Source organism: Macrosteles quadrilineatus, unplaced genomic scaffold, assembly GCF_028750875.1.
Source record: "Macrosteles quadrilineatus isolate MER2022 unplaced genomic scaffold, UCM_ALF_1.0 Scaffold_3__2_contigs__length_128488019, whole genome shotgun sequence".
NCBI lineage: Eukaryota > Metazoa > Arthropoda > Insecta > Hemiptera > Cicadellidae > Macrosteles > Macrosteles quadrilineatus.
The window spans coordinates 96,538,806-96,566,538 of NW_026542596.1; the positions used below are offsets into that span (position 1 = coordinate 96,538,806).

At 33.7% G+C, this 27,733-nt stretch overlaps 1 protein-coding gene across 1 annotated transcript; it reads left to right on the forward strand.

Moving 5' to 3' along the window:
• Window positions 1-856: 856 nt before the first annotated feature.
• LOC128988736 (delta-1-pyrroline-5-carboxylate dehydrogenase, mitochondrial-like) lies at window positions 857-26,071 on the forward strand. Its single transcript, XM_054410334.1, has 12 exons — window positions 857-1,087; window positions 7,499-7,584; window positions 10,256-10,389; window positions 14,565-14,612; window positions 16,306-16,520; window positions 17,620-17,791; window positions 18,703-18,890; window positions 19,706-19,928; window positions 21,803-21,981; window positions 23,529-23,717; window positions 24,700-24,818; window positions 25,574-26,071. Exons 1-12 carry the CDS (start codon window positions 1,044-1,046, stop codon window positions 25,684-25,686), a joined length of 1,710 nt encoding a protein of 569 aa, XP_054266309.1. The 5' UTR covers window positions 857-1,043; the 3' UTR covers window positions 25,687-26,071.
• The last annotated feature ends 1,662 nt before the right edge of the window (window positions 26,072-27,733 follow it).

Sequence of the window (27,733 nt, forward strand, 5' to 3'; positions counted from 1 at the left end):
GTTAAACCTAATGTTATTTAAATAGATTTAATTGAAAATCAATAATAAAAATGGAAATTTGCTTATTCGGCAGGTTTGCTGCGGTGGGGGTATTTATTTTAATTGAATCATAGACTAACCAACACACAATTGAAGTATTTTTTATGGATAATCTATGATTGAATTTACCGTATGTCTAAAAATTAAGGTGCGAGGAAAGCCGAAAACAAAACGGATCCTACCGACACCGACCGAGGCCTCAATAGAAAAAAAATTTCTAGTGGGGCCCTAATACAACCAACCAAATGCCAAAGCAGGCTGGAGCTGGAAATTTGGGGAAATGGTCAATTTCACTCAGCATCAAGACTGAATGGCAAATCTACTTATATCAAGAATCAAGAATTTTTATTTCCAAGAAATGCAGGGTTACATTACTGGAAAACGTCAGTACAATACAGCTATTATAAGAACTAAAATAAGAGAATAGTACAAGGTTTTTTTCCAATATGAAATGAATTTATATACTTATTATACCTACTTTTGCCTTTAATACAGAAAATACCCTTTGGGTGGGTTAATATATGTTTTTACGCAAAATTATGCTTTGTGTGGGCTATTTAACAAGAATAGTCACCAACAAGTTTATTAAATAAGAAAAAATTATGTAATCTATAACACGTTCATAATAATCATTAAAATTTCGTTTGAGGCGTATTATGGTACAAAATATAGTATGGTTCGTGAATACTGTATCAGCTAAATGTGTTGAGAAATACAGTAGGCAGTGATATCTGATTTCCTTAAGTAATTGTATTGCGCATGTCAGGTGTATTTGCCAAAACAGGAAATAGACTATTGCTCAGCTGACTGGAGAAAATTATTCTGGTTTGCTATGTTGTTGTCTTTTCCGTCAGCGATTTCTTAGGTAGAAGCGAACGAAAAATCAATTTGTGGGGCTTGAGAGGGCATATTTTGTGTGCAATTGTAGCGTGCAATGCTTAAATTTCTTTTAGTGTTAGCTGGGTTTTGAAATAAGTGAGTGAAAAAACTACATATCCATCAAAATGCTGAGCGCTTGTCGACAAAGTGTGATTGTGAACTTCAAAAGGTAAGCTTAGGTCTATAGTTAATTCTTTGTCATTGTCCTATCATTCGTGTTGTAAAGGACTACAAGCACTTATCACACATTTAATAAACGAAACACCACTGTCACAATTAGGCTATACACAATTTCTAATAATAATGGGAATCAATATCAAAAGGGACACCATTAGTTCTGAAATGTCTGAGGTCAGGGATCAATTTTTCTCTACAACCACCAGAAGTTGGCCCATTGACGCCCATTTATAGTCTAATTAGTTCCAATTGTTTTGTGTCAATGAATCCACTGTCAATAGGCCTAACTAGTCTGATTTAACTTGCACTTCAAGGTCAATGAATTAAGTTAAGCCAGTCTTATGTTAGCCTAAGTTAAATTAATCCAAGGGTTGACTGACACTTTGCATCTAAACCTACATCCTAGCTGCCAGTGTAAAATATTCTCATTAAAAAGATTCTAAGTTTGTTTAAAATTTGCATAGGCTAACTTAAGTTAAGTTATTCAATACACAATCAATATTTTGTGTGAAAACAATAACTTAGGTTATCAGACACGTCAAACTAAGTATAACATCAAACTAATGTTTCGTCCGATAACTTAATATATCGTAGTTTCTACCTTTTAGCGTGTAAGTTTAGGCCTAGGCCTGTGTCTAGTCATGAAATATTTCAAGGCTGCGTGCAAAATTAACTTAAAAAACCGGCTCTTACCTTACCTACTCTCGAACCCAACTTTAAATAACTTATCCTTAGTTGACTTAGGCTTTCAAGCTAATAGGCATAACTTAGGTCTACATTAACTTTTTAACTCAGTTAATTTAGTTTTAACTTACTGGTACTCTGATAGAACAGCTTTTTGTAAACTAAGTTAAGTTTACCGTTACCGGTACCTAACTTATAATCTTTTAGACTAAGTTAACTTAAGGTTAAGTTATGTCAAATCAATCAGGCCTAGAGTACGTTTAGGCTAACTTATACTAAGTTAAAGGCAGATAATAGAATTTTAGACTGAGCAGTGAAAATGGATCATTAACAATTATTTTTTTAATTTTACTAAAGCTACCTAAAGATTTTAATTGGTTTTTAAATTTTGTAATCAGGCTCCCCAAAATATTTGACATCCGATTTTAAATTTGTGTCTCAGGGTAGTTCACAAATTTCTCGTTCTTCTTCAATCACATTGCGTATACCTCATCATGTGACTACCGCTTATGACAGGGCTTTTGTTGTTAGGTACCGCTAAAAATTAAAATGGTTTGTTAAACAGATTATGTTTGAATTGAGGCATTTTTGGAAAGTAAATCTCCATTTGAATAGTGTTATACTATCCTACTAATATTATAGCCTAAGTGAGAAAGTTTGAATTTATGGATGGATGAATGTTTGTGACAAGTAAACACGAAAAATACTGGTCGGATCGGGCTGAAATTTAGTGTGATGATAGCTCACATTCCCGATTAATATATAGACGCATTCTTATCTCAAAAATCCTTTTGGGCTCCGCCCCAGTGCAGGACCAACTCCCATTGGCTCTGGAGTTTCGCCATGTTAACCTTATGAGTACCTATTCATATTCATTTTTTCAGCTGTTTCAACTACACAAGTTGGTTCTATTATGTTAAATAAATAGCATTACAAATTTATAAGGTTTACCAACAGGGTGCAGCACTACATAGTTTTTTGTGCATATATGACAACATCTACCTAATTTGAACGGTCTAGCAACATACAGCTGTGAAAATGAGAATTTCACTTTTTTTATTGTTTAGGTGCAGTAGAACATTGGCTATGGTAGTTGTACCATACTATAGCATAACTTACTATAGTTAATTTTCTTAAACCGCGTCCTCTCCCATTGCAAATGCAAAGCACGAGTATAACTACAATAAGCATTTTAGCCTATAGGCTACTAATACGCCAACCCCGTACGAAGGACGAGTACTCTGCTAGTTTCAATATATTTAAGATATAATATTAATATTATATAATAAAGTAAAATATAATAAGTACTTTATATGGTTATAAAGTACCGTAAGTAATAAAGTAGTTAAAGTAATCATCCTTTCCACAGCCCGCTAAGTTTAGGACATGAATTGAAACCTGGCTACTGACTTTAGTGAAAGGTCAAGCTCTCTATTTTTAATTTATGTTAAATTCGGTAAGAGTTTTGTAATAAAGAAGTTTTTATTTTAGAAGGAATACCACAATCAAGTGTAGGTAAATTATTCATGGAAAGTTTTGCAGGTTTACACTTCATGCTCCTGTAAAACACCTTCCATTGGAGCCAAGTTAGGATTTATAGTACTGGCAATTAGTCTTATTAGCACACAAGGCAGGTCACATGTTCTTCAGTTGTTAAAGAGTACGTACAGGTGTCGAACCCATTACAGATAGTAAGCTTTTTTTTTAAATCAGGTAATTTTTAAAATACTTGGGAAATTTAATCTTTATTAGTAGACTTGGTGTTTTGTGTTTTGAGCTATCTTTAAGGAAAAAGTTGATCTTATAATGCTAAGTTAAGACAAATTGTCATAAAGTAAGTTATTTAAATCACTTTAAAGTTTTTATTTTCTTGTTACAAATTAAAGTGTTGCTAGGCCTAGATGCGAGGTCAGTATGCTCTTTAGTGCCCTGGATCAGTTTCTGATTTGCAAAAACTCAGACAGTTTTTGAGACTCTTAGTGGTACCGGTACCTATTTATTGTGTTCATCTAAAATTTAAATTTTCTACCGTTATTAAAAAAATAGGCCTAATGTTTTATCATTAAGTACATTTTTTATCACTCTCAGTCTACCGTGTAGTAAGCTCCTTTGATCTTGGGCTAATTTTTATCGAATTGCCCTAACTTAGAGGATAGGTAGGCCTACCTATATTTTATGCTATAATATATACTAGTAGGCCCGTAATCAGTGGTGGCCCTAGAGATTGTGGGGCCCAAAAAGTTCAATAGCGGGCCTGTCTTAATACCTGAAATACGGCTGTGCGGGGACCCTGTTCGCCTTTATGTTGGGTGGCCTCTACCAGTAACCATCTACTTTTAAAAAAACCCATCAGTTCATTGCTGGCCAAAGTATAAAATGTCACCAGGATCATTAAACATAAGATTTTGTTTGATTAGGGGGCATATCTCAATCCAATCTGTAGATTATTTAGGTTTAGAAAAAAAAACCTCTGTAATCCGCTTTTTTTTAATTTAAAATTTCAGGAATAAAAATAAATGGTAGTTAGTAGACTCCTGCTAATCACTATTCCTCAGGACCGTGGCCTGGACAACGGTTTTTCTGATTAAACCGACACATTCCCTAACACTCGTGAGATTAGGAAAAGGTACTGTTCCCTACATTCAGTGTATTGCAAATTACACTTAGGCTATTTGCACACACGCCGATTTCGGACGGTCGGTAATTAAGTCGGTCGATATTTTATCGGTTCATGGTGCTTGCACACATACCAGATTTTTATCGGCGAAACGATCAGTCTTTGTTGTTGTGTTGAGGACGAGACGAGATTATTGAATACTTAATCCTAAAATAGTTGTTGCTATGTAGTTATTGTATCGACGTAGGTATTATGCGCCATATGATTAAACGTATGTTCTGGATTTATCCAATTAATCAAAGCAGAGAAAAAACGGAAACATTCCACACACTTTTTGAAGAACTAAGGCTTGAGAGCAGTAAAATTTTCAACTACCTTTTTTCAAAATGTCAATAGCATCCTAATCTATTAAGTCGCCCATTTAAAACGTTATAAACTACCAAAGATAATTTAAAATGTCAGAAGAGCAGTGGCTTGAAATGGAGGATGGTTTAGCAAGAACTGCCAGACGGTCGGCAAACAATCGGTGTGTGTGCAAGCTTGTATTTAGTTACATGTACGCCACTGCGTCGCCAGCACACCCCCGGCACCGGCGGTATGCAGTGGCAGTGTCTGGCAGCTCATCGGCATTTTACCGGCGCCGATCTGCGGTCGGCGTGTGTGCAAGGTCCCGTTCCCTCCTGTGGTTCACTATTGGAATTTGGACGACCGGTAAAAAACCAGTCGTTTCACAAAATCTGTGTGTGTGCAACAAACAAGCCTTACTGATTCTCCTTTATCCATGCTTTCAACTGCATTAAGCTTTTGTTTATTGTCACAACTTGATGCCTACGTTTGTCCACACTAAATATATGAGGAATCACATTAAAACTGCAGAAAAGTAAATTCGCACATCAGTATTTGGGCAATGCACAGTAATATACTTGAACGTAGTACTTGAACGTTGTACAACCACAATTAAGAGTACACACTGTATGAACGTGACTAACACTACTTGTGCACCCCACGGGAATCACTTGAAAACTAGCCCAAATATTTTACTAAAATTTAGGAGGGCATTGTATTTAGGCACACGATCACTGGTCTCAAATCTTTCCGAAGAGAAAAGGTGTTTCTCTTGACCGTCCACTTCCTGCCAATCCAGGCCAGTTAAACCAATACGCTAATGAAAATTGTCCGGTTAAATAGATGTCTAGAGTCCAGTTAAACCGATGTCCGGTTAAAAGCTGTTCATATAAGACACTGTCTATGATTAAGAATTAATCTTTTTTCTGAAATCATTTTGTTTTGATTTAAAATCCTAATTTTCAAAAAACCTAGGCTATTTTAATTTAAATAGGCTACTTACATTCAGAGAATACACCTATAGAGAATACACCTTCTAGTATAGACTAGGATCTTGGGAAAGCAGCTGGTGGCGTTATGATTAGAACTTTAAAGAGCTATAAAATTGAAACCTTACTGATCTGTCAATAAAACGTATATTTAAGTTATTTCTATTTGTCTATAAAATTTAAATTAAAGCAATACATTTACTAAGTTTCTCCAAAATGTTAAAACTGCAGGTATTAAAATGAAGGTGGTAAAATGATTTGATTTTTTATTGATTTGACAAGAAAAATGCTTAGAGAGTTTGAATACCGGTACTGTCTTAGTCTGGCATTTATGCTGGAAAATAGCTGTATAAGCTCACCTAAATTATACAGTTATTGGCTTGGGTGAAAGTTGATGCATTGGTAACATCTTTGACCAGGTGTATTGCTACTTTGTTCAGAATCCCTATTTGCTGTGTCCCCGTAATACTATTGTTGACTGAGATTTTTGTTTAATCAATGGATAATCCCCCAGGGATGAAAAGGGCTTTCATAGAGTTTAACTGAAAGGATGATATGTTTTGACAGCTGCTCGCTACATTTTTAGTTTGGATCCAAGGATAACTTTGGCTGCCTTTCAAGATAACATCCTTGCTTTAGCATTTCAAAACTACTTTCCTATAAAATCTGCATGATCCTATCCCAGAAGGTTCAAGTTAATGAGCATTGATATAATATTCAATGAAACTAGTAGGCCTGACAATTTTGTTGGTGCCAAATTTAAAATTTCAACAACTCTTTTTTACAATAGTGTTTTTTATTAGTTTGATAAAAATAACCTCCAAAAAACAGTAAAACTCAATTGACATATTTTCTGGGTGGGGGTCGTTAATTGTAGCCCAGGGCAATATTCACTCTATATCCCAAACCACAGCCTATGAGATCAGGGCGAGTCACTAGTAGACTACTGTTACTTCTGCACTGATAATATCCCTACTACAGTTCAACACTCTTATGATACAGTATGTGGTAGTTCTGTAATGCATATTATAGTAACTACCAAAGCCCCCTGCCATACTCACTTCCCTCTCAAATTAATTCACGTCACAAATTATTAACTCAGTAAAAAAATAAATTTGCTTATTATTAATGCTTTGTGGCAAATCACGTGGATGGTAGCTTCTGCAATAACGGCTAGTAGCATCTTCCAAAAATGTTTTATCAGTTCATTTATAAAGTGTTAACAACTTTTAGCCAATCAAAGTGTATTTAATTCAGAACAGCAGTTTTGGTCACAAATTAAATTTGCAGGTTTTAAAAAATTTCAGACCGACATGTCACTAATTAGTTGTAAACATCTCATAGCGTAAATATCAGTGACAGTTTGCAGATAGAATCTTACTCTAAACAGCTGATTGTTATTTTATAGGTGATGTATTCTCTGAGCCGATGATTGGTATTTGATAAATGACGCATGTGGTAAAAATTAGGAGAGAATTTGCTAACATCGTAATGTTATTTAGGCCTAGATATTTATTCAATCAGACTGTGATATGGTTACAGCAGCATTTAATGATGGTAATTGCACCACCTAGAGGATGTCAATGCCAAACAATTGTGTCTTGGCTTCTGCTACAGTTTGATTTGCAATCGATGGTGCCAAAATGCAAGAGGGCATAGGGTTTCTCAGACACCCGTCATCGCAGTCTTGGCTAACAAACTTAATGTAACAACTGTTTTGAAATCATTCATAACTACTCAGTGTTGTAATTAATCTTTTTTCTTCCAGAATGATTCATCAGGGTAGCTGTGTATCAGGAATAATAAAAGACCCTCATATCGAAGACTTTAAAGTCCAAAACGAACCTGTGCTTGGTAAGTTGTGTTCATTCACATTATGATTCTATTTCAGTAAAACCCTAACCAAGAAGACTGTCGCAAGAGACTCTTTACAACAAACTACACCTATGAATTAGCTGTATTGGACGTTTCTTGCATTAAAATCTTGAGGAATTTGCTATATTGGAGTTGAACTTCATTGTTAATTTATAATAAATTAGGTTGTTCATATGAATATTTTGCAATTCTAGGCCTAACACCTAAGTGTCAAAATTGGTCTTTATTATAACTTTTTGAAGAACGGTTTTGTATGCCTAATTTATCTTGATTATACACGAAAAATTACTGAATCGAAGGAAGAACAAACGTTTTAATGACTCCCCTACATATATATATTCACATTTGTTCGACCTTACTATGAGATACACCTAAATCTAAGTAATTAGCCATAATTAGTAATTAGTAACAGTCAGTAATTACCAGTCAGTAATAGTCAGTAATTGCCAGTTATTAGTACATAGCAAAATCTTAACCCTCCGAGTGTCATGCGTCGCTGCAGCGACGCGTAACGCACTTTGTATAGTGTCGTGCGTCGCTGCAGCGACTCGCGAACACTGTTTACGGCGAAGGCTCTATGACTAACTGAATCGGACTGTACTGGATTGAGTTAGGTATCGTTCTGTCCGTAATATTCTAAGCTTTCTGCAGAGGTCTGTCTCTAAGCACTATGCATGGTGCATTATAAGAAGATTTAAGTGGTTTTGAAGTGCTGGTTGATGATCCTGAAGAAGTAGGTAGTGATATTGATGTAAATTATCAGCTAGATTCCTAGCTATGGTTGGGCTATGCATTCTTAGCTAAACGCTATGTACTGAAATCTGTTTTTTGCCCATAACTTTTTTATTTGCAAATCTACTTCCTTATATTATTATAGATTTGTAATCCTCATAAAATTTAGAACAAAGTGGCTATTTTCAAATATTTATAGGCCTATAATTTATACAATTTCATTGAGCGCAAACTTATTTTTTTTTTGAAAATTTTCGAAATTATACATTTTTTTACCTAAAAAAATTTTTTTTTTTAAATCTTCCTTATGTTTTATATATAATATTGAAGCCCAAGATTTTCCAAACAAAATGGTATATAGAACAGTATAATTAACATTGTTTTTAAGCTTCTCAGATCAGTTTTAATAAAACCTTGCAAATGAGCAAAAAATAGGCTGACATTAAGGCCAAAACACGTGACACTCGGAGGGTTAAACAATCTTCTATCCCTTCATAATTAATTACCTGTGATCAACTGAAAAGTATTGATTTAATTCCACACTTACGTAAGTAGTGTTAGTTTTGTATGTAATGTAACCGATAATACATTTACCACTTCACCACTATACTAGCAACAACTACCCACTTTAACACCAAGACTTTAGACTAAGTGGACTCTGGACCAGAAGCTTATCTAGCCCTTGAGATGATAGACTGGCTGTTATCTGTCATTTGTACAAACATCCAGTGTCATGTCTTTAAAGTATTTAAAAATATCAGTCAGTGGGATTTGGATGTTAATTAATGTCCCAGTTCATTTTATATCACTAATGGTTACTGGAATATTGTGGCTAAAAGACTGAATGTTTGTTTTCTTCTATCCCATTAACGAGGCTTATTTTATAGCTATATCAGCTGTAATACAAAAATTTAAGTGGATTTAGGACGAACAAGTATCTATATATTAGTAGGCAAACATGCTTCTTGAAAACCTTCTTTTACAGCTTGTTTGCATCGCAGAAAAATCTACCTGTAATGTTAGAAAGATTGTTTCCTTTAAATGTGCAGAATCCCTCTACAAATTGAAATAGGCTAAAAATAAGCACAAAAAATGAATTAAAAAAAATAAACATGGTTTTCTGGTGACGAAATAACAACGAAATATAAACAGAAAATCAAAACTAATGGAAGAAATGTTGTTTTATGTTGTTTTATTCTTTTATTTACAGCATGGGGTGAAAATGGAGAAGTTTGCACAATACATATTTTTGGTCGAGTTTTTGACCTCGAGGCGACCACTAGTTACTATAATGGACTCTCATAGTAAAAAATCAGTAAAATAAAATACAAATGTTTGTTTGAGTTAGTTTATAAATCTGCTTGGTTTATTTGTTAGCTGTTGATGTTGACATAAATGTAACACCGTGAGTTCGTAGTTGCACTGGACCAAGGTCATCATGCAGCCTTGTGTGATTTATATACATTATTCAATTTGCATATATCAAGTATCTCCACACTGACAGTGTAATAATACAGATAATTAAAGACGTCTTCCTGAAATATTATATACACGTACACTGTAGGTTTATAAGACATTTAATACGCTACACCTACACATTATATAAGATGTTACATTCGTCTTAGATTTTGACAAGTCACATATGGTTCATTACCAGGCCCAATAAGAGACTTAGTCTTGGAAGACGTTTGTATTCCTCAACTGTATAATTCTAATTAAGAAGTTATTTAGCAAAAACAAATTTGTGATTGATTAATAAAATTATTTATTGTCTCTATGCTATCTATATATTTTTTATTCTACGAAAACTGAGTGTAAACGAAGAATTAAAATGGATTCAAAGGGTTATCGTACTTGTAATTATAATTTCCTTAGACAGGGCTGCAAATTTTATTTCAAAACTTTTCTTCTTGCACAGGTTATTTACCTGGAAGCAATGAAAGGAAAGAGCTTGAAAAAGCTTTAAAAGAAGTTTCAAGCAAAACCGAAGATGTTCCTATTATAATTGGTGGTCAAGAATACAGGACGAAAGATGTCAGATATCAAGTCATGGTAAGATTACTTTAATTTTAATTTTTTCAGTCGTAGAATGTTAAGTATTATTGGAGGGTAAATATAAATTCTGATAAAAACTGAAAAAATTGAAAAACTCAAGGGAGCATAGAATTTTTGGAAAAGTAAATAAATCTGACGTTTCCCATTCCAAGCTATGATCTACATTACTTATTTTACTGATAACAACCAATATATCTTTCCGTTTGTCTAAACAGTTTCTAAATGGCTGACGTTTTTTAAATCCAATAACACCTGAGTTTGAATCAAGGGGAGAAAGCAAAAGCTCCAGAAGAACAAAGGTATAATATTGGGGTTGTGGGTGGATCATGGTGTTTATAGGGTTATCTGGGAGGGCACTCTGATATCCAACACCCAGATTTGATTTATTGAATCAAGTACCAACTGAACCTGATAATTTTGGTAACATGCTTGTTCTACTAATTCTATAGAACTAATATGACAGACTTTTTTAGACGGTTTAATTTATTAAAAAAAGTCTACAGATGAGTTAGAGTGTATTTCCTCTTTACCTGTATAAATGATAATACTGTAGTTTTATCTAAATTAAAAATGGTGTACTGGGCTAAGAAACATTTTTAGTTTTTACTGTTCTTTTGCAAAGATTTTTTAACATCTAAAAATTTGGTGCTGCTTAAGGGTACCCCATTTTATAATTTATCTTTGTTTGGTAGATCTGATATTTTCTGTTCTGTTTTGGGATCCCTATAATTTTTATTAATCCTGAATGTATGAATTTCATTGGCCATGCTAAGACGACATGCATAGATGCTTTTCGGAAGGATCCAAATACTTTAAATCAATAATATTTTTTTAAATGTATTTTCAATCACTGCTATCCTATAGGCTGATAAGTCACATTGCCGTTTTGCAAGTGAAGGTATAATGTAGGTCAGCGTAGTCTAGATGCCAGAGTGTTATAAATAGAATCAGCTGATGTCACTCATGTGAAGTAACTGACCGCTGACCGCCTACCTCACCTCTCACCTTGCAATGTCGTCTGTCATATACATAGAGTAATAAATGTTGAACACAGAGTAATGTCCATAATGATAAGGGCGGGGCGGGTGGACATTTCGTCATGGCCCTTTTCCTGAAATATTTGTTATATTTCTCACTAATCAGTCTACAATTAATTGATGATGAAATGTATGACAGAAAAAGTTTATTTCTATTAGCTTGGTAAACAAATTAACTTGAGTTAAAAATGATTTCAATAAATAATAATTATTTTAATAAAATTACATAGGTACTGGTGTGATAAAACCGTTTAAAACAGTTTTAGATGATAAGTTAGTATAAGTATAGTAAAGTACAGTTGGTTTAATCTTGTGTCTTTCATATTTTAAATATTTTGTAAACTGGTTTCAAGTAATTTTTATCAATTGAAAATAAATTCAAAAGGATATTTTTTAACTGCAGAACTAGCAAACACTTAATATAATGCAATAAATTGTGAACAATAGAGTTGTTGTTGTTACACAGACAAAATTACCCAAGGAACATATTCCATATGCCTTCATATATTGTAGTTTAAGGAATTAATATTAACACACATTTACACTAATCTCCATTACCCTATTCAATTACCCTGAATTGTGTTTGTGCCTTATTTGTATTCTCATTTGTCTTAATGTCCCAGAAACATTGCCAAGCGAGGTTTTTTATGCTGAAGCAGATGTGAGATTGCAATTAATGAGCATTGTAACAGACTTAGTTTACATCATAGTATTAGTTTTGCCATTAAATTGTAATAAATTTATTTATTCATCACACTGCTCAAGCTGTAGTTTGAAACTCTAATACAATTTAAATTTAACATTAAATTTAGTGTCGTATACAAATAAAGGTAACTCTATCTGTAATTTTCGGTTTCCTAAAAACTTTAAAAATGAGTTTTAAAAACGTGGTCATGTCTTAGTGTATATTTTAAATGACTGAGTTCAAGGTAGCTCAACACTTAGTTGGTTTTATTTGTTTTGCCTAGAACTGGTTATTTAAAAAAGTTCAGATTTATAAACTTAATTTTGGGTCGCCTTATTCAGTAGCTTTTGTTCTGCTGGAAAAACAAAGCTACTAAGCAAGCAAACATAAAATAAAATTTCTAGTTCTTGCCTCTGAGAAAATCAATAATAACAAAATATTTAATTTTGGGGTTGAAAAAAAACTTTTTAATTTTTAAATTACAGTCAGATCTCTTTTTGGTGTTCAGGGTAATTTAATAAAAAAAACAAAAAAACTAGATAAGGACAATCTATCTATATATATAATACGCTAAGCCGATTTTTGTAAACAGAACTCCTCCCTCATTTTTGGGCCGATTTTGATGATTAAAGTGTCAAAAGAATGGCGCTGTTCTGTAGTTTTGCAAAGTGTTTTTATTTTTTTGAAATCTTTATTAGTTCGGGCTGGATCTTCCATCAAAGTTGGGGTTTCTCCCATAAGATTAACATGGGGGAATCTAAATATTTAATTGGAAACTTTGTCTCCACTAATTTAGGAGAACAACTGGGCGTAGAAACTTGGTAGAGGTGTCCAAAGAAAGGTCTTGGTCTGTAGATGAGTTATCAAAAGAAAAACAAAGTAAATTCCCTTAGGGCTCTGCCCCAGGAGCCTTTAAAAGATACCTCCACAGATTTGTTTACATTTTGGCCATGTGGATAATACTTTTTAATGAATCAGCTGTTAATTTTTAAATTGTATTTTAAACAACACACATTGATTGAGAAAGGAAGTATTTTCAATGTTATTTTCTTGAACTCTTAGAGAGCCTTTGAATGTTATTAGGCTAACAAAAAAGGGTTGTGCATGTTTACTAGCGCTACTCAGCAACAAAAACAATTTAATTTCTCTCTAAAAAAATATATTCTTAAAGTGCACTGAGCAGCAGCCTAAAAAATACTATGTAACTTCCTCATATAGTTACAAAATGCTCAAACTCGCATTGTGACATTTATGAATCGGCTTATATTTCTCCAACAGTTATTCATCTGCAGAAGAAGTTCAGTGTGCTCTTACCGTGTCTAATAGCATCCAAACACAAAACCCTTGCCTAAAATGGTACCTATCTTGACAAATTGTTCTCAGTGGCCTATATTACGGACCGTGGCCCACTATGTTGGTAACATTATTGAAAGTAACTCAATATTTTGGCTGTAAGAGTAAATACTATTTAAGCAGCTACTGTCATGACAGAAAGGTCACATTCCTTTTAAACTAGATCACATTATCCTTTATAAGATACGTTGATTAACAATGCATGTAAACGTCAATATTTACTTAATAGCCAATTTTCAGTATGTTTTTCTCTTTGAAAATGCCACATTGCTTTTTCATTTGCATTATTTGTTGTCAATGAAGCCACAAGACATATAAACGAGGAGGCCCCTAACCGTCGATTTCGACGGGTTTCATCTAGTTATAATAAATCATTACAATTAGGTAAAGAACTACTAATGTTTTGGCATTATTGTATTATTCTTGTTTAAACTCTGATCTGGATGTGCAAAATTAATATTAAAAATGATAAATTTAAACATCTTTCCTGGTCTAATTTATTTGGGACATTAAAGAATTTCGTTATGTTTTCAAATGTCCATTAACATCTAAAGGTAATAATATCAGCTTTAAGTGATTTAATGTTGTAAAATCCCTGTAGCATTGAAAAAAACCATTTAACAGCAAATCATTCATAACACAATCCAAGACACAACCAAAATATATCTTTAATATATCTCTGTTCTGTCAGTCAAGTGTAATGAAGACAACGTATTTGAGCCTCACTTTGTTTCTCGTAGTGTTTCTTAAGAAAACAGTTTCTTCACAGGTACTGGCTCTCTTCTAGTATTGCTTTTGGCATCTATTGTGGTTCTATAATAAACTGGGGTCACTCTATATCTTTGCTATTTTGATTCAGAGGGTTTATTGTGGAATTACTAAACTATTTAAATACTGTGTCCCTGGATGGAAATTAATTTGAAAGGAAGCTATAGTATAATTGAAAAAAATTTACTCCTATAAAATGTCTATTATGTTTGTAATGATTATTTCATAGGGGTTTGTGATGGATTAGTTTTGAATACGGTACCTTAATAGAGGAATTTTTCTTATTCATGTTATTGAGCAAATTTAAAAGTAAATGTTTATTTTTTCAGCCTCATGATCATCAAAAGAAGATTGCTCAGTTTTACTACGCCACACCGGTAAGTGTAAACGACTTTTCAATTAAATAAAATATTTTCTTACAAGTATTTTTAGTAGCCTATGTGTGTCAGACCTACTTTTAACTTAAAGATACCAAGCTAAAACAATGTTTTTGATAGTAAAATTTGACCAATTTTTTAAATAACATTTTAATTTGCAAATTGTATTGACACTATAAATATTTCTTTAACACAATATGTAAGAGCACCTAGGTTTTCATTAACTAAGTACATGTAAAATGCCAAATAGAAATATTCCCAATTAAAATTAAGATTCTTAAATCTCAAGTGTATCAGGCATGACCTGCAACAAAGGTAAGTACAGTACAAGAATTTAATTGGTTAGAATTAAGGAAATAAAAAATGTATGTTTCATGGGTAACTGAACAATATTTAGGTTTTTTTTAATAGGTAGTATCTTTTTTACATTTTACAATGTAGGCTATCTTTAACTAACAATGTGGCAATAATTTTCCAAAAACAAACTAATACACTTTTTAATCACATTTAAAAAATAATTCTACTAGGTTAGGTTTTTAAGATATAAAAACACTGGCAGTAATATATTTCTATTAATAATACAATTTAAATGGTTATGAATAACTGTTAAAATCTGAACAGAAATAAATATTCCATCTCGGTCCCACTTTGTGGTGTGTTTGTTTACAGATAATGTTTCAGATTTAGCTTGACCTTGTCGAACAATTTTGATGCACTAGGAAGCAGTTTTCTTATCACTAAACATTGATGCACCATCTATTAATAAAATATTACTTCCTTATTTACATTACTGGATTTTTACGAGTATTTGTATTTACATTTTTTTTCTATCAATACCAAAAAAATCAAAACAAAATTGTGAAATAATGAAGTTTTTTTATCGCTTCTATAAATACAAATTGCATACACATTCCACTCATTAATTTAGGATCAAACTTAAGTAATTATATTTTTTCTAGATGAATTGTGTAGGGTTGACAATTTTATTCACATGTAGCCTGTACAGAATTCCTGAAATGCGGTAATTCATGGAAAATATAAATGCTTATTAATTTGTTTACCTAATCATAAACAAATAAGAGTTTACAAATTTTAGTATCCATTTTCATGTAAACCCTAACACAAATTTAGAACTTTAGTGACAGTGAACATTTAGCAGACCGTTATTGAGTACCGGTAATACAGTACTCTCTCTTCAAACAAATACCAACCATACCCATGCTGAAACAATCAAATGTATCTTTATTCTAACATTACGTTAAACATAGATTAAGACAAATTTGGGATTTTCAGATAAGATAAATTGTCTTACAGTGTTTTTTTTTTATATTTGTTTTAAGGTTTTGGAAAATTCTTTGAGAATAAATGGTTGCTGTCAATTAGTGTAAATATTGAGTTTTTCTCATAGTTGGTAATTTGCAGTATTAAGGAATTAAATTGTAACTAAGCTGTAGTTATTATTCTATGTATACAATGTCTATTACCCTATTTTTGTGTTACCCTCAAAAGCAAACAAATATTTTATTTTATTTTGATGGAGACTGGATCACTGAAAGTCGGTCAATGTATGTATTTTAATTTCAAAAATGGTCCTTATCAAAATTAATATTTTTTTCAAATACAAATTCAAATGAAATTTTTAACTTCGTAAGGCTTCATGTTGGGAGGTGTCCAATAGTAAAATCTTTGATAGGACTTGGTGAAAAAAGCAATTGAGGTTGCAACGGAAACTCAAAAGAAGTGGGACTCCGTGCCGCTTGAGGAGAAAATCAAGATATGGATGAAGGCGGCCGACATGATGGCAAACAAATACCGATGGAAGCTTAACGCTACCACCATGCTGGGACAGGCCAAGACTATAGTTCAGGCAGAAATTGATGCTGCTGCTGAACTTATAGACTTTATACGGTATGGTGGCCATGTTTTGTACTTAGTGGTCATATGGCAATGTAGTTACCGAGTGCATGTAGTCATAGATCATTCACTAATTGTCGGTATGGATTTGGAAAACCTCATTACATAGTAATAATGTAGGCTTCACCGAGTGTGATTTAGTTCCATGATTTTTGTTTGGAAAACCTCATTACATAGGCTTTACTAAGTGTGCTTTGTACAGAGAACTATATATATTTTCGTTGATTTTGAAACTTTGTTGATGTATTGTTTGGAGTGGTGTCATACGTTTGAGCGAGATGGGTACATTGCATCACAATCGTAATATTGTTGGATGGGTCAACGTAGTTGGCTTTCAGTATTGTCTCGGTGTTTCAGCTTCTAGTGTTAAGTTCGATAATATTGAAATGTTGATCATTCTTTCAAAAGCTTTGAATATAACTCATTTTGACACAGATAAGAAATAAGATTTTCACTTTGCAATACTTCAGCTAGCGACTTTTAAAAACGGCTTGTTAACTACAATTTGGGCAAGTTCATAGTTAAATTTGTTTTTAAACTGTTTTCAGCTAAAATACAAGTAAAATTATTGGGATTGGGGGGATACAATTAAAACTTGGATGAATACAAATAGCTTTGTTTAGAAATATTGATCAACCATTAAACCAAGAAAATATTTTTGTGGACCTAATTAATCCTAACTTTTACTCTGCCTTTGGTCCGGGTTTTCTTTTGTGTATATTTGTGGCTAAACTTGTTAGAATTAACTACTCTAATTTTTATTTGGGAAAATATAAAATCAATATTGAAGAGTTTCTAAAGTTACAAGACGTAGATACATAAGACAGTAAATCATAGAATATTCTACAAACATACTATAAGAAATTACTATAGCCTATTATTTATAAAATTTTGCTTTTCTATATTACTAATTTAATTTCTAAATATTTTTGTTTTTCATTTAATTATTTGGTTATCAGTTTTACATAGTGGATGTAAGGTTACTCCATGACTAGTTGATGCACAATAATTTACTATTTCTCTGTCTATACAGTTAGAATTGTGTTTTTTCAGTAATTGTTGTGTAGTGATGAATGAACATTTGTCCTTGAAGGTTGAATGCGTTCTTCGCCAAAGAGTTGACCAAGTATCAACCCATTAGTGAAGACCCCAAGATCACCAAGAACTCCATGAGGTACCGAGGTCTGGAAGGCTTCGTCGCTGCCGTCTCTCCGTTCAACTTCACCGCTATTGGAGGAAACCTGGCATACACACCTGCTCTAATGGTATTTTAAAGTGTAGACGAGGTTGAAGGAAGTAGTAGAGGGTGAAACGCAGCTTTTTCAGTTTACGAGGGGTCTCTGTGAAGTACATTATAACGATTTGCATTGTTTTTTTGTGCAAATGTGAATGGTCTTCAGTAAACTCTCTAAGTACCATGTGTCTAGCAATGGATTTCAATAGGAGATGGCCCACATCTACCTAATAACAGAACATGTTTCATACTTAGCAGAGGCCTCGATTTTCCTTCACATTATTTTTGCTGCTATGATGACACTAATTTTTGTATCGGTGTGGGATCCACTTAAAATAGTAGCGGATAAAATGAAGAACACAGTGCAGATTTGAACTTGCCTTACTTGATTAACAAAGTTTTTAACTCATTCGTTCAAATCCCATCTTTCCTTTAAAATATGCGCGTTTTTGTGTCATGAGTCGTTTAAATTTAGTCCAATCTAGTCTTGTTAAAGTCCCCTCCTATTTCATAAACTACAATTTGGAATAAGCTTTCATAGGTAAAAAAACTTATAAAAGTTATTGTACAAGCCCTGAAACTGCAATATTACTGTTGATGTGTTGTTGACGTATTAATGTGCAATAGTGCCATAAAACATGACAAATGACATTGTCATCACTCACTCACATAGGCAAAGCTTGAACATTAGGTACGAGTTAAAATCAGTCCATTTTCTTAGGATCTAATCACACCGTTATAATAATCTACTATATTATACAAAGTAAAACAAATTTTACTAGGGAGCCACGCCTTAAACATGGGGATGGAACGTCTAGTTGTATCAATAGTCAAATATAGTAGGCTGACTAAAAAACCAGCTAATCTCAAACAGTAACAAAGCTTTTCATCTGTTGTGTCACCATCGTAGGACGTTTGCAACTGTGTCTTCCTGTGTTGCAGGGCAGCACGACACTATGGAAACCCTCAGACACAGCGTTGTTGTCCAACTATGTCATCTACCAGGTGATGACCGAGGCCGGGGTCCCCCCCGGAGTGGTTAACTTTGTACCAGCTGACGGACCAGTGTTTGGTGATAACATTACTGCCTCGCCCCACCTCGCTGGCATCAACTTTACCGGCTCTGTACCGTGAGTAGCCAACCAGTAGTAGGGAAAGATTTTGTCGAACTTACAATATAATTTTAGTTTACGCAACATGTCCTCTATGTTACCCTTGTGAAAAATAGACTAATTGATTTCTTGATTTTGTATGTGTATTCCAACAATTAAGTAAATTTTCAATATAGATTTTTTAATTTAACAACATAATATTGTTGTATTCCTTGTAGCAGCACACTTGAGTACTCATTGAGCCAATGATGTTTAAATTGGGCATGGTCAAGGGCAAAAGGATGGCCTTGGATTGACCAGGTGCAAATTTACTCATAACTTAATAATGCAACTTTAAATTTGATTATTCTACAGGTTTACTGTAAATCGGGTATTTTATTGTTTCCTGGTGTTATGTCAAGTTCTGAAGTTGAAACAAGACTTCTATCACATGATACTTCAATAAAGTATTTGTATTAAAAAATTACTTCCAAGTACGGCTTACAGAAGTTTTTAGTTTCCTGTCAACTATAATTTCATTGTCATGTTCCTGGTTTGAAATTGTTTTGTAATTACTTCTAAATTGAAACATACCATTATGCTCATTACCAACAAAGTGTTTTTCTGATCTGTTTTTTTAGGTCATTATATATCTTTAAACTAATAACCGTAGTTAATTGCACACTGATTTTATGTAACAAATTTTAATTCAATCTAATTAAATTTAATTTAATCTGAGCACCTTTAAACAGATATTTTCTGATGTTTCTGATTTATTTTCAGCGTACCGTCTGGTTGAACTTAAATCCATGTTGTTTACAATTGGTCTAAAACAATGTTATCTTCCATTCTAGGACCTTCAACAGGTTATGGACGCAGGTTGGTAAGAATATCAACAGCTACAAGAACTTCCCCAGGTTAATAGGTGAGTGCGGAGGCAAGAATTTCCACTTAGTCCATTCCTCAGCTGACGTGACCAGCGTGGTCAACGGCACCATCAGGTCTGCGTTTGAGTTCTGCGGACAGAAGTGTTCTGCGTGCTCTAGGATGTATGTTCCTCAGTCGTTATGGCCTAAGGTGAGTATTTGGATTTGATTGAAAAACTTGTTTAGTAGATAACTAGCTGTGTACCCGTTCTACGCACGGGGATCTTATAATATTCAGTTGAAACCTTCTTATATAACGAACAGCAGTTGGTTTGCATATTTTAAGATATGCTGGCCAAACTATTATACATAGCTTCATTTTATGTTGTTTTTTGTTGTTCCGGATCGGTATGACAATCAATAAAAGGTTAAATTACCTCTGTGTCTGCCGGTCGATCCTATAACGGTAGGCTTACTTTTATTTTTACTATCTGATCTCGTTTGCATGGCTCAATCACGTCCTGGTTGAAGTTCGTTCGCTACGCTCACTCACCTGTATGTTGGAGCTCGTTCGCTGCGCTCACTTTCCTTCAGGTTAGCTCGTTCGCTACGCTCACTTGCCTTCAGGTTAGCTCGTTCGCTACGCTCACTCGCCTCCAGGTTGCAAATTAGCTGTTGTCATAAATGTAAAAGAAATAATAGTGCTAGTGCTGCACCCTGTTGGTAATCCTTGTAACTTTAATGCTATTGAACATCACAGAACAGAACCAACTTGTTTAATTGAAACAGCTGTTAAGATTCAATAATTTCATTTCTCATAAGGTTAACATGGGCTTCCAGAAATTCCACGTCAAAAATCGACAAAAACTTGATTTTCAAGGGTTTACTGTTAAATATCTAACTGTCTCATATTCGATGAAATACGTCTAAAACCATCTCATATACGGTATGTATAGTATTTGGAAAATAAGTTTCAGGCGGGACAGTGCTATAGTTATTGAGGAGTAGTTGTAATAAAGTGCGTATTTTAGCGTTACCAAGAGAATGACAGATAGACAGACAGACAGACAGACAGACAGACAGACAGAAATTGAGATAAGGTTTGATTCGGTTTCTCTGACCTATGAAATGTAAAAATAACCAAAAAGTTCATTATTCTAAGCAATGTACAGACAAAACTCTAATTTTATTTATATAGATATCGCAGTGTGAAGAGTTGTGGAACAGTACAATACAAATTATTCAAATTATCTGGATGAGTATTGGGAATGTTGTAGAAAAGAGTAACGCTATTTACCATATAGATGGCTTCTAAATTAAACATTTCATATGTATCATTGTCACTTTTTATCAATTTCCTTTTTCTAATGATGGTGCAATGAAACCTCAATAACAAGTCACCCCTGATAAGTGTCATTTTCAAATCCCCTTGAATTTATTTCACCCCTGATCACTTGTTATTGTAAGTAAACCGGAAACCCCGATAAGAAGTCAACCTTGTTAACAAGTCTTATTTAATAGTCCCCATGAGAGTCTGGTTATCAAGGTTCCACTGTATATAAAATTGGAGCTGAAATCTATTAGTGCTGTACTATTAGTACTCTGGGAGGTGTGCAGTTATATCTGATATCATTTTGACAGAAAACAGTGCTGGAGATGGTATTTCGGGAGACAGATCCTTGAAAAAAATAAAAACCTACGACTCAAGGTTAAAACTTCTAAAAGGGTTAGAGTTACTGTCTAGATCAATAACTTAAGTCAAACGATAAATCGATTTAAAAAGGCGATTTCTCAAATCAAAATTTTTAGTGTTGGAATTGTAATCTGAAATTGACTACGTAAAGTTTATTTTGATTAAATATCCTACAACTTCCGTACCTGTACACATATACAACTTGAAATTGTAATTTTGAAACTTTTTAGAAACTCTTCTGACATTGATAAGCCGTTGTGAACTTATGAATAGGATCTGTATTAAAATCATCATTGAATAAAGGTCAAAACCAATTCAAATGTGATTGTATTTGTTAGATATAATTTGGATTGCATCCAAGTAAATTTTCAAGTGACTTTGGTTTTCCGCAGATCAAGAGCGGGCTGCTGGAGACAAGAGATAAGCTGAAGGTTTCGGATGTGATGGAGTTTGACTCCTTCATGTCTGCGGTGATTGATGCTAAAGCATTTGACCGCATCTCCGGCTACATCGACCACGCCAAGAAGAGCAGCAACCTGGAGATCATCGGTGGTGGACAGTATGACAACAGGTAAAACATCTCATTGAATCTGAAAAGTTTACATGGTAAAGTCTTATTTTGGTGTGGCAGGCATTTTAGACTGTTATTCACAATGAAGTTAATTGATTATAGAGTAGGACCGAGGGACCGAGCCATGGCTGGGTATGTTTATTTTGATTGTAAATCAATTTAAACTAATTTAGGCTTTTATTATTAAGGTTTCAGTGGAATTTAAAAATTCCATTGGACTCAAATGTCACCAATATGAAACACTCATCTATTTTCCCTTATGTCGAGTAATCTTCAGTGTAATCTTTGCTCAATAGCTACAACTGATGTTTTTCCCTTTGTACTGTATTTTGTAATTTGCTAGTATACTGTCTAGATGGCTTGTTGAAAACACATGTTACCTGTATTTTGTTTACTTTTTAAAATATAGTTATTTAGCAACCCATAAGGCCAAGGCCAATGTTAAATATTCAAATGAGTTGTGTAGCGAAATACAAATTTTCCTGAGGTAGTGGCTGTTACCAATCACGTTTTTAGGGCTATAAGTCCCTAATTCCAAAATTTAGTAAAAATCCTTCCGCTGGATTTCGAGATATATATTCCTGGCAGACAGACAAACGGACTTAGCTCGTATTATAGTATAGGATAGGATGGGATTGATAGCAAGTCTAAGTAGACCGATGATATATTGTTAATGGTGTTTGATGCGAAGATAACACAAGGCCAGGTTTTGTACAAGATATTAAAAAGAAGCAACTTTGACATTTGTTGAGGACTAATGATGACTTTTTATGACTTCTTTTAAAGTAGTAGTATTTCTTTGAACACCAAAATAATACGAGTCTTAAAAAGGCAGAAGATTTATTGACAGGTGAAAAGAATATGAAGTGACTTATGTATTCTGGTTAAAACTTTAATTTTAATTCATAAACGTTCCGACTTTTTTGATAAACACTATTTTTATTACACAATTATTTCATGGTCGGTTGCTATAAATATAAAAAAAGTTACCAAGTTATAGATTAAATGCCCAACAGTTGTTTGTTGTAAGTAATCCTAGACATTGAATTGTAATTTGTTTGTAAATCAGCTACATTGTTTACTGGACAATCTGGTTGACAGATCATTTATATGCAGATGGCATTGTTTGAATAATTATGTTTGTCCCACTGTTCATTTTAATTATGAGGGTGATGCACGAAATAACTTTCCAGTCTCCATTGTCAATTCATTAATTTCATATTACAAATTTGAGCAATTAACAGTATTATTTAAAGCATAATTCGTTTTTATGAGTTTATTCTTTTTCAAACTTACAGTCTGACTTATAACGAATTAAAGTGGTGACAATTTAGTTAGATAATACTAACAATCGTCATACCCTGGCATATCTCTACCTGTCCATATGATGTTGCCCACTTTTTGTGTATAGCCAATAATTTGTACCCGTCTGAGTATAATACCCCGGTTTGTTTTCATGGCAATATTCTCATGAAATATTTTAAATTATTGTGCAAGTATAAATATTGATATTTCACTGTTTTGAATGATTGTGTTGTTTGTTGCAGCAAAGGCTACTTCATACAGCCAACGATCGTCGAGACTAAAGACCCGAAAGACAAGATCATGACTGAGGAAATCTTTGGACCCCTGTTGACCATCTACGCTTACCCAGACAATAAAGTTGATGAGATCATATCATTGGTCAACACTTCCACCCCGTACGCCCTGACAGGAGCCATCTTTGCACAAGACCAGTAAGTTAATATGAGTTAACTTTGATTTATTGATCCAAATAAGGACCATTCAGTCTCGTACCGATTTCATATTTAATAAACCACAAACCCTTTTCTTATTGTAAAAGTAGAACCAAAAACTTGTGTTTGCATGGCTGCAATAAGTTACATACAATTAAAAAAACTGCCATAAAAATCTCATCTCATTGAAAATTTTGTTTAAAAAAATCACATTCATTGGTTTTATTCATTTACGTAAATTTGTCCCCTTGTGAACATTTTTATCCAAATCAATAAGTACGCATTACACTTAGTCATACAGAGTGAGGCAGTGAAACGGGACGATTTTGAAAAATAGCAAATAATCAATTTTGAAAAAAATTATAGTTGTTTTAACCTAAATCTTAAGTACATGAGTGGAAATTAATGTTTTACCTTAAAAAAATCATAATTTTTTTCCAATACAGTGTCATTAAAGTTGCGTCTTTGGTTTTGTACACATTGTTGAATTGTAAGATTAAATCTGCCCATAGTGTTTGCAAAACGTCTGCAATAGTTTTGTAGTGCTTTGTCGTTCTAGCAGTGGCTTCAAAGCTATTCGCCCAAAGGAGCGTAGCTTTCCCTCATGATAAGGGAGCCCGTGGCGATTAGACTAAACTCACATGGGAAAGTGCGCTGAGCACAACCCTACTATCCACATTTTTTAAATATGCCTTTACAGCAAAGGCACGTTGTACACTCATCCAACGCTCCATGGCTACGGAAATTCCCACTTGCCTTGATGCCTATGGTTATTTCTTCCCACACACTAATAGCCCATTCCTCATCAGCTGGTGCAGGAATCATGCCATTTCACTGCCTCACCCTGTGTACAATTGGTTAATTTTTGCATTCACTATTACTTATGTAGCCCCACACTGGGATTGGTTTTGTATATTTTTGTATATTGTAGAAGAAGTTATACTGTTTCGGGATTACTTGATAAAAGACTTGTGATTTCCAGGAAGTGGCTCCACGAGACGACGGAGAAGCTAAAGCATGCGGCTGGCAACTTCTATATCAACGACAAGTCAACAGGATCTGTGGTCGGACAGCAACCCTTTGGTGGTGCACGAATGTCAGGTATACACTCTCGGTTGTCTGCGCAAATAATTAGACGTTTTTCTTTAATTTTTATAAGTTAGACTTTGAAATTCAAGGATGATTGTATGTCTATACTCCAAATTTTATTTTGATGTAAACTAGCAGAGAACTAAAGAGCTTTAGAGGCTCTAAAGCATCTACAGAATAGATAGCATTACATTTGTGTAGACTTGGAGTGAACCAAATGCAAATACGAGAGAAGCTCTTCTCTCATATGATCTATCTTCTATTATTATTATCCAAGGGAATGTTATTTTAGACATTACTATCAGTTATTAGTGTTAGTTTTTATAAGTGTTGTTTTATTTAATAAAATCAAGGGAAATCCACATCATTGATTGGTGATTTTTCTCGGAAAGGTTTGCTGTGTTTTAGCTAACTTGAGAAAAGTAGTGTAGTGAGTCCAGCGTATTATGTTAACATAAAATAGTTACACAACATAACACTGACATTTCATCTCGGTATAGAGTTTCATTGGGATTTGTCTATCAGAAAAAGTTCTATACTATAACAAAATAATATTGTTAAGTTGTGTGACTTATCTAGGCCTCTGGCTTCAATATCTCCTACTAAAATAACCTCGCCAATTACACGTTCTAAAAATTTCCTTTTTGTAACAATGTCTAGTGGACTGCAGTCACAAACTGTGGATGGTTGTAATATTGTGCTGTACCATGAGCCTCCCTATGATTGGTTGTATTGTTTCTAATCTGCCCTGTGATTGGCTGTTGCAGGCACCAATGACAAGGCTGGTGGTCCCCACTACGTGTTGAGATGGGCTTCCCCCCAGTCCATCAAGGAGACCTTCGTACCCCTCACAGAGTGGAAGTACCCCTACATGGGCTAAACATGCGAGTCCCTACATGATCTGCTGTGATACAGTCAAAGTGCTACTTTGATGAACTGATCTACCAGTATTTGTGAATAATGCTACAAGCATTTCGAGGAAATAGTCCGACAGTTGTAATTTTTTTTATTCACCACCTTACGCCGCTTAGACAACTCGTGTGCATTATGTATAATTTTTCCAAAACGCTAAATCAATGTTTTAAAATAATGGATGTATTTATTTTTAGCTATTTTATAGTATTTGTAAGCAGTATTTTATTTGGTCGACTCTTAGTTTACATTTTGATTATGTAAAGGTCCATACATAATACACTGTTGACACATGCTGAAATTAGTGACATTATTTATTAACGTCAATAAACAAAGTTATTATGTTGTGTTGAGTTTGTATGCTATTTTACAACACCTGGTTGATGTATGTTTATAAGTAAGGTTTTCCAGATTAAGATCAGGCGTTCCTTTGTACAAGATCACTTCACTCTCAATTCATAGAGTTAATTTAAGCTTTTAATGAAAGTTCATTTTTCTATATAGAGTACCGTAGTATTTAAATTTTTTCTGGTCAAAAGAACCAAAAGTTCAAGTGCATTGCTCTAATTTTTCTTTTATTTAGTTTAAAATAATAAGCTACCAACACATTGTACATTTACATATTTATTTACTTAACAATATTAACTGCTACCATTTTTTAAATGTGCTTCTTGAATCTAAAATATTTCTTGTGTGTGTTAAGTATCAGTTGGTACTTAAAAAATGTAATGAGTAATTTTTGATCAATAATATCAAAGCTGTTGTTGCTACACCAATCGCAATCAATACTATTTATGTTTCATTGTCAAGGAAACAGTAAACAGTGAACTCTGTTGACAAGTGTATTTCCTGTGAATGACAGCTAACAAATTCAAGGTTCCACAGTTCAATAGTTAAACAGACTTCAAACTTGCCCTTCTTTGAACCAGTTGTAAAATGTTTGCCGTCCCAAGAGAGGTAATAAATTTGTGCAGAATATTAAATGGATTCCCATTTAAATGTGAAAATTCTGGAATGAACAACTGCATAACTTTTTCAAAAGCATCTTTTCTCTGGGGTTTGACATTACTTGTGGTTCAGACAGTGATGTCATTCTCAGCTGTTCGCCAAGACTTCAAATTAAAACAGCTGGGAAAGCCTATCAGAATGTCCAGTAACACTTCCGTGGTCGCTGTTTCGATGGATGTACTCTCGTTGAACATAATGGCCATCGTTGTGTTTTGTAGCTCAGCAAGGCAGCACCGAAGATTTCTAAAAATGTGCCTCGTGTTGAACAAAGTTGATAAAATGTTTCAGAGAAAATTAATTGATGTTAGATTTAAAGTCAAACTGATATTAACTGTTGGCTACACTGTCAGTCTTTTACTAATCACTGCTTCCATAGACTTTGTTAGAACCTCAAAACTCCATGGATCTAAAGGTTATACTGTTTATTATATTACTACATATTTAGTACATGTTTCCCTCTTCTTACATTTCACAAGAGTTACATCAGCGATTGCTGGACGGTTTAGAGAAGTTAGCAGAATGATGAAGGAAGAACTGGTGGTGGCAAGCGTTATGAGAAATTGGTACTTTTGTCTGCCTGAAATAGACTGCACCACAGGTAAATCGATTAGTTTGTAGTTAGTATTTTTATAAGCTTTCTTCATCCATGTACTCCAGAGAAATTGTTTCTTTTGTTACAATTTATTAATTTCAGTTGCTTAATTTGGCAATTTCAGTTGCATAATTAGGTAATTTTAGTTGCATAATTTGTTAATTTCAGTTGTGCTTGCATGCATATTCAGTAACAATATTGGTGGTGTATTTGTGATATATTTACTTTGATAATTAATTCATTATTAATCCACTACTATTAATCCATTATTTTGTTTAAGCAGTTTTACATTTTTAAGTTAAATGGTGACTAACAAAAATAAACAGTATCAGCAAACTGACACAATACAGGGCCGCGGTAAATATTCATGATTTTGCTGCGATCGTACTTGACAATTATAACGTTTCCGTGACCA

Bases quoted from the DNA above. Each gene is read 5' to 3' on its own strand.
- LOC128988736 (XM_054410334.1), top strand. From the start codon at position 1,044: ATGCTGAGCGCTTGTCGACAAAGTGTGATTGTGAACTTCAAAAG. The intron at 19,929-21,802 runs GTGAGTATTTGG...GGTTTTCCGCAG, and splicing joins CTCAGTCGTTATGGCCTAAG to ATCAAGAGCGGGCTGCTGGA. The intron at 21,982-23,528 runs GTAAAACATCTC...TGTTTGTTGCAG, and splicing joins GGTGGACAGTATGACAACAG to CAAAGGCTACTTCATACAGC.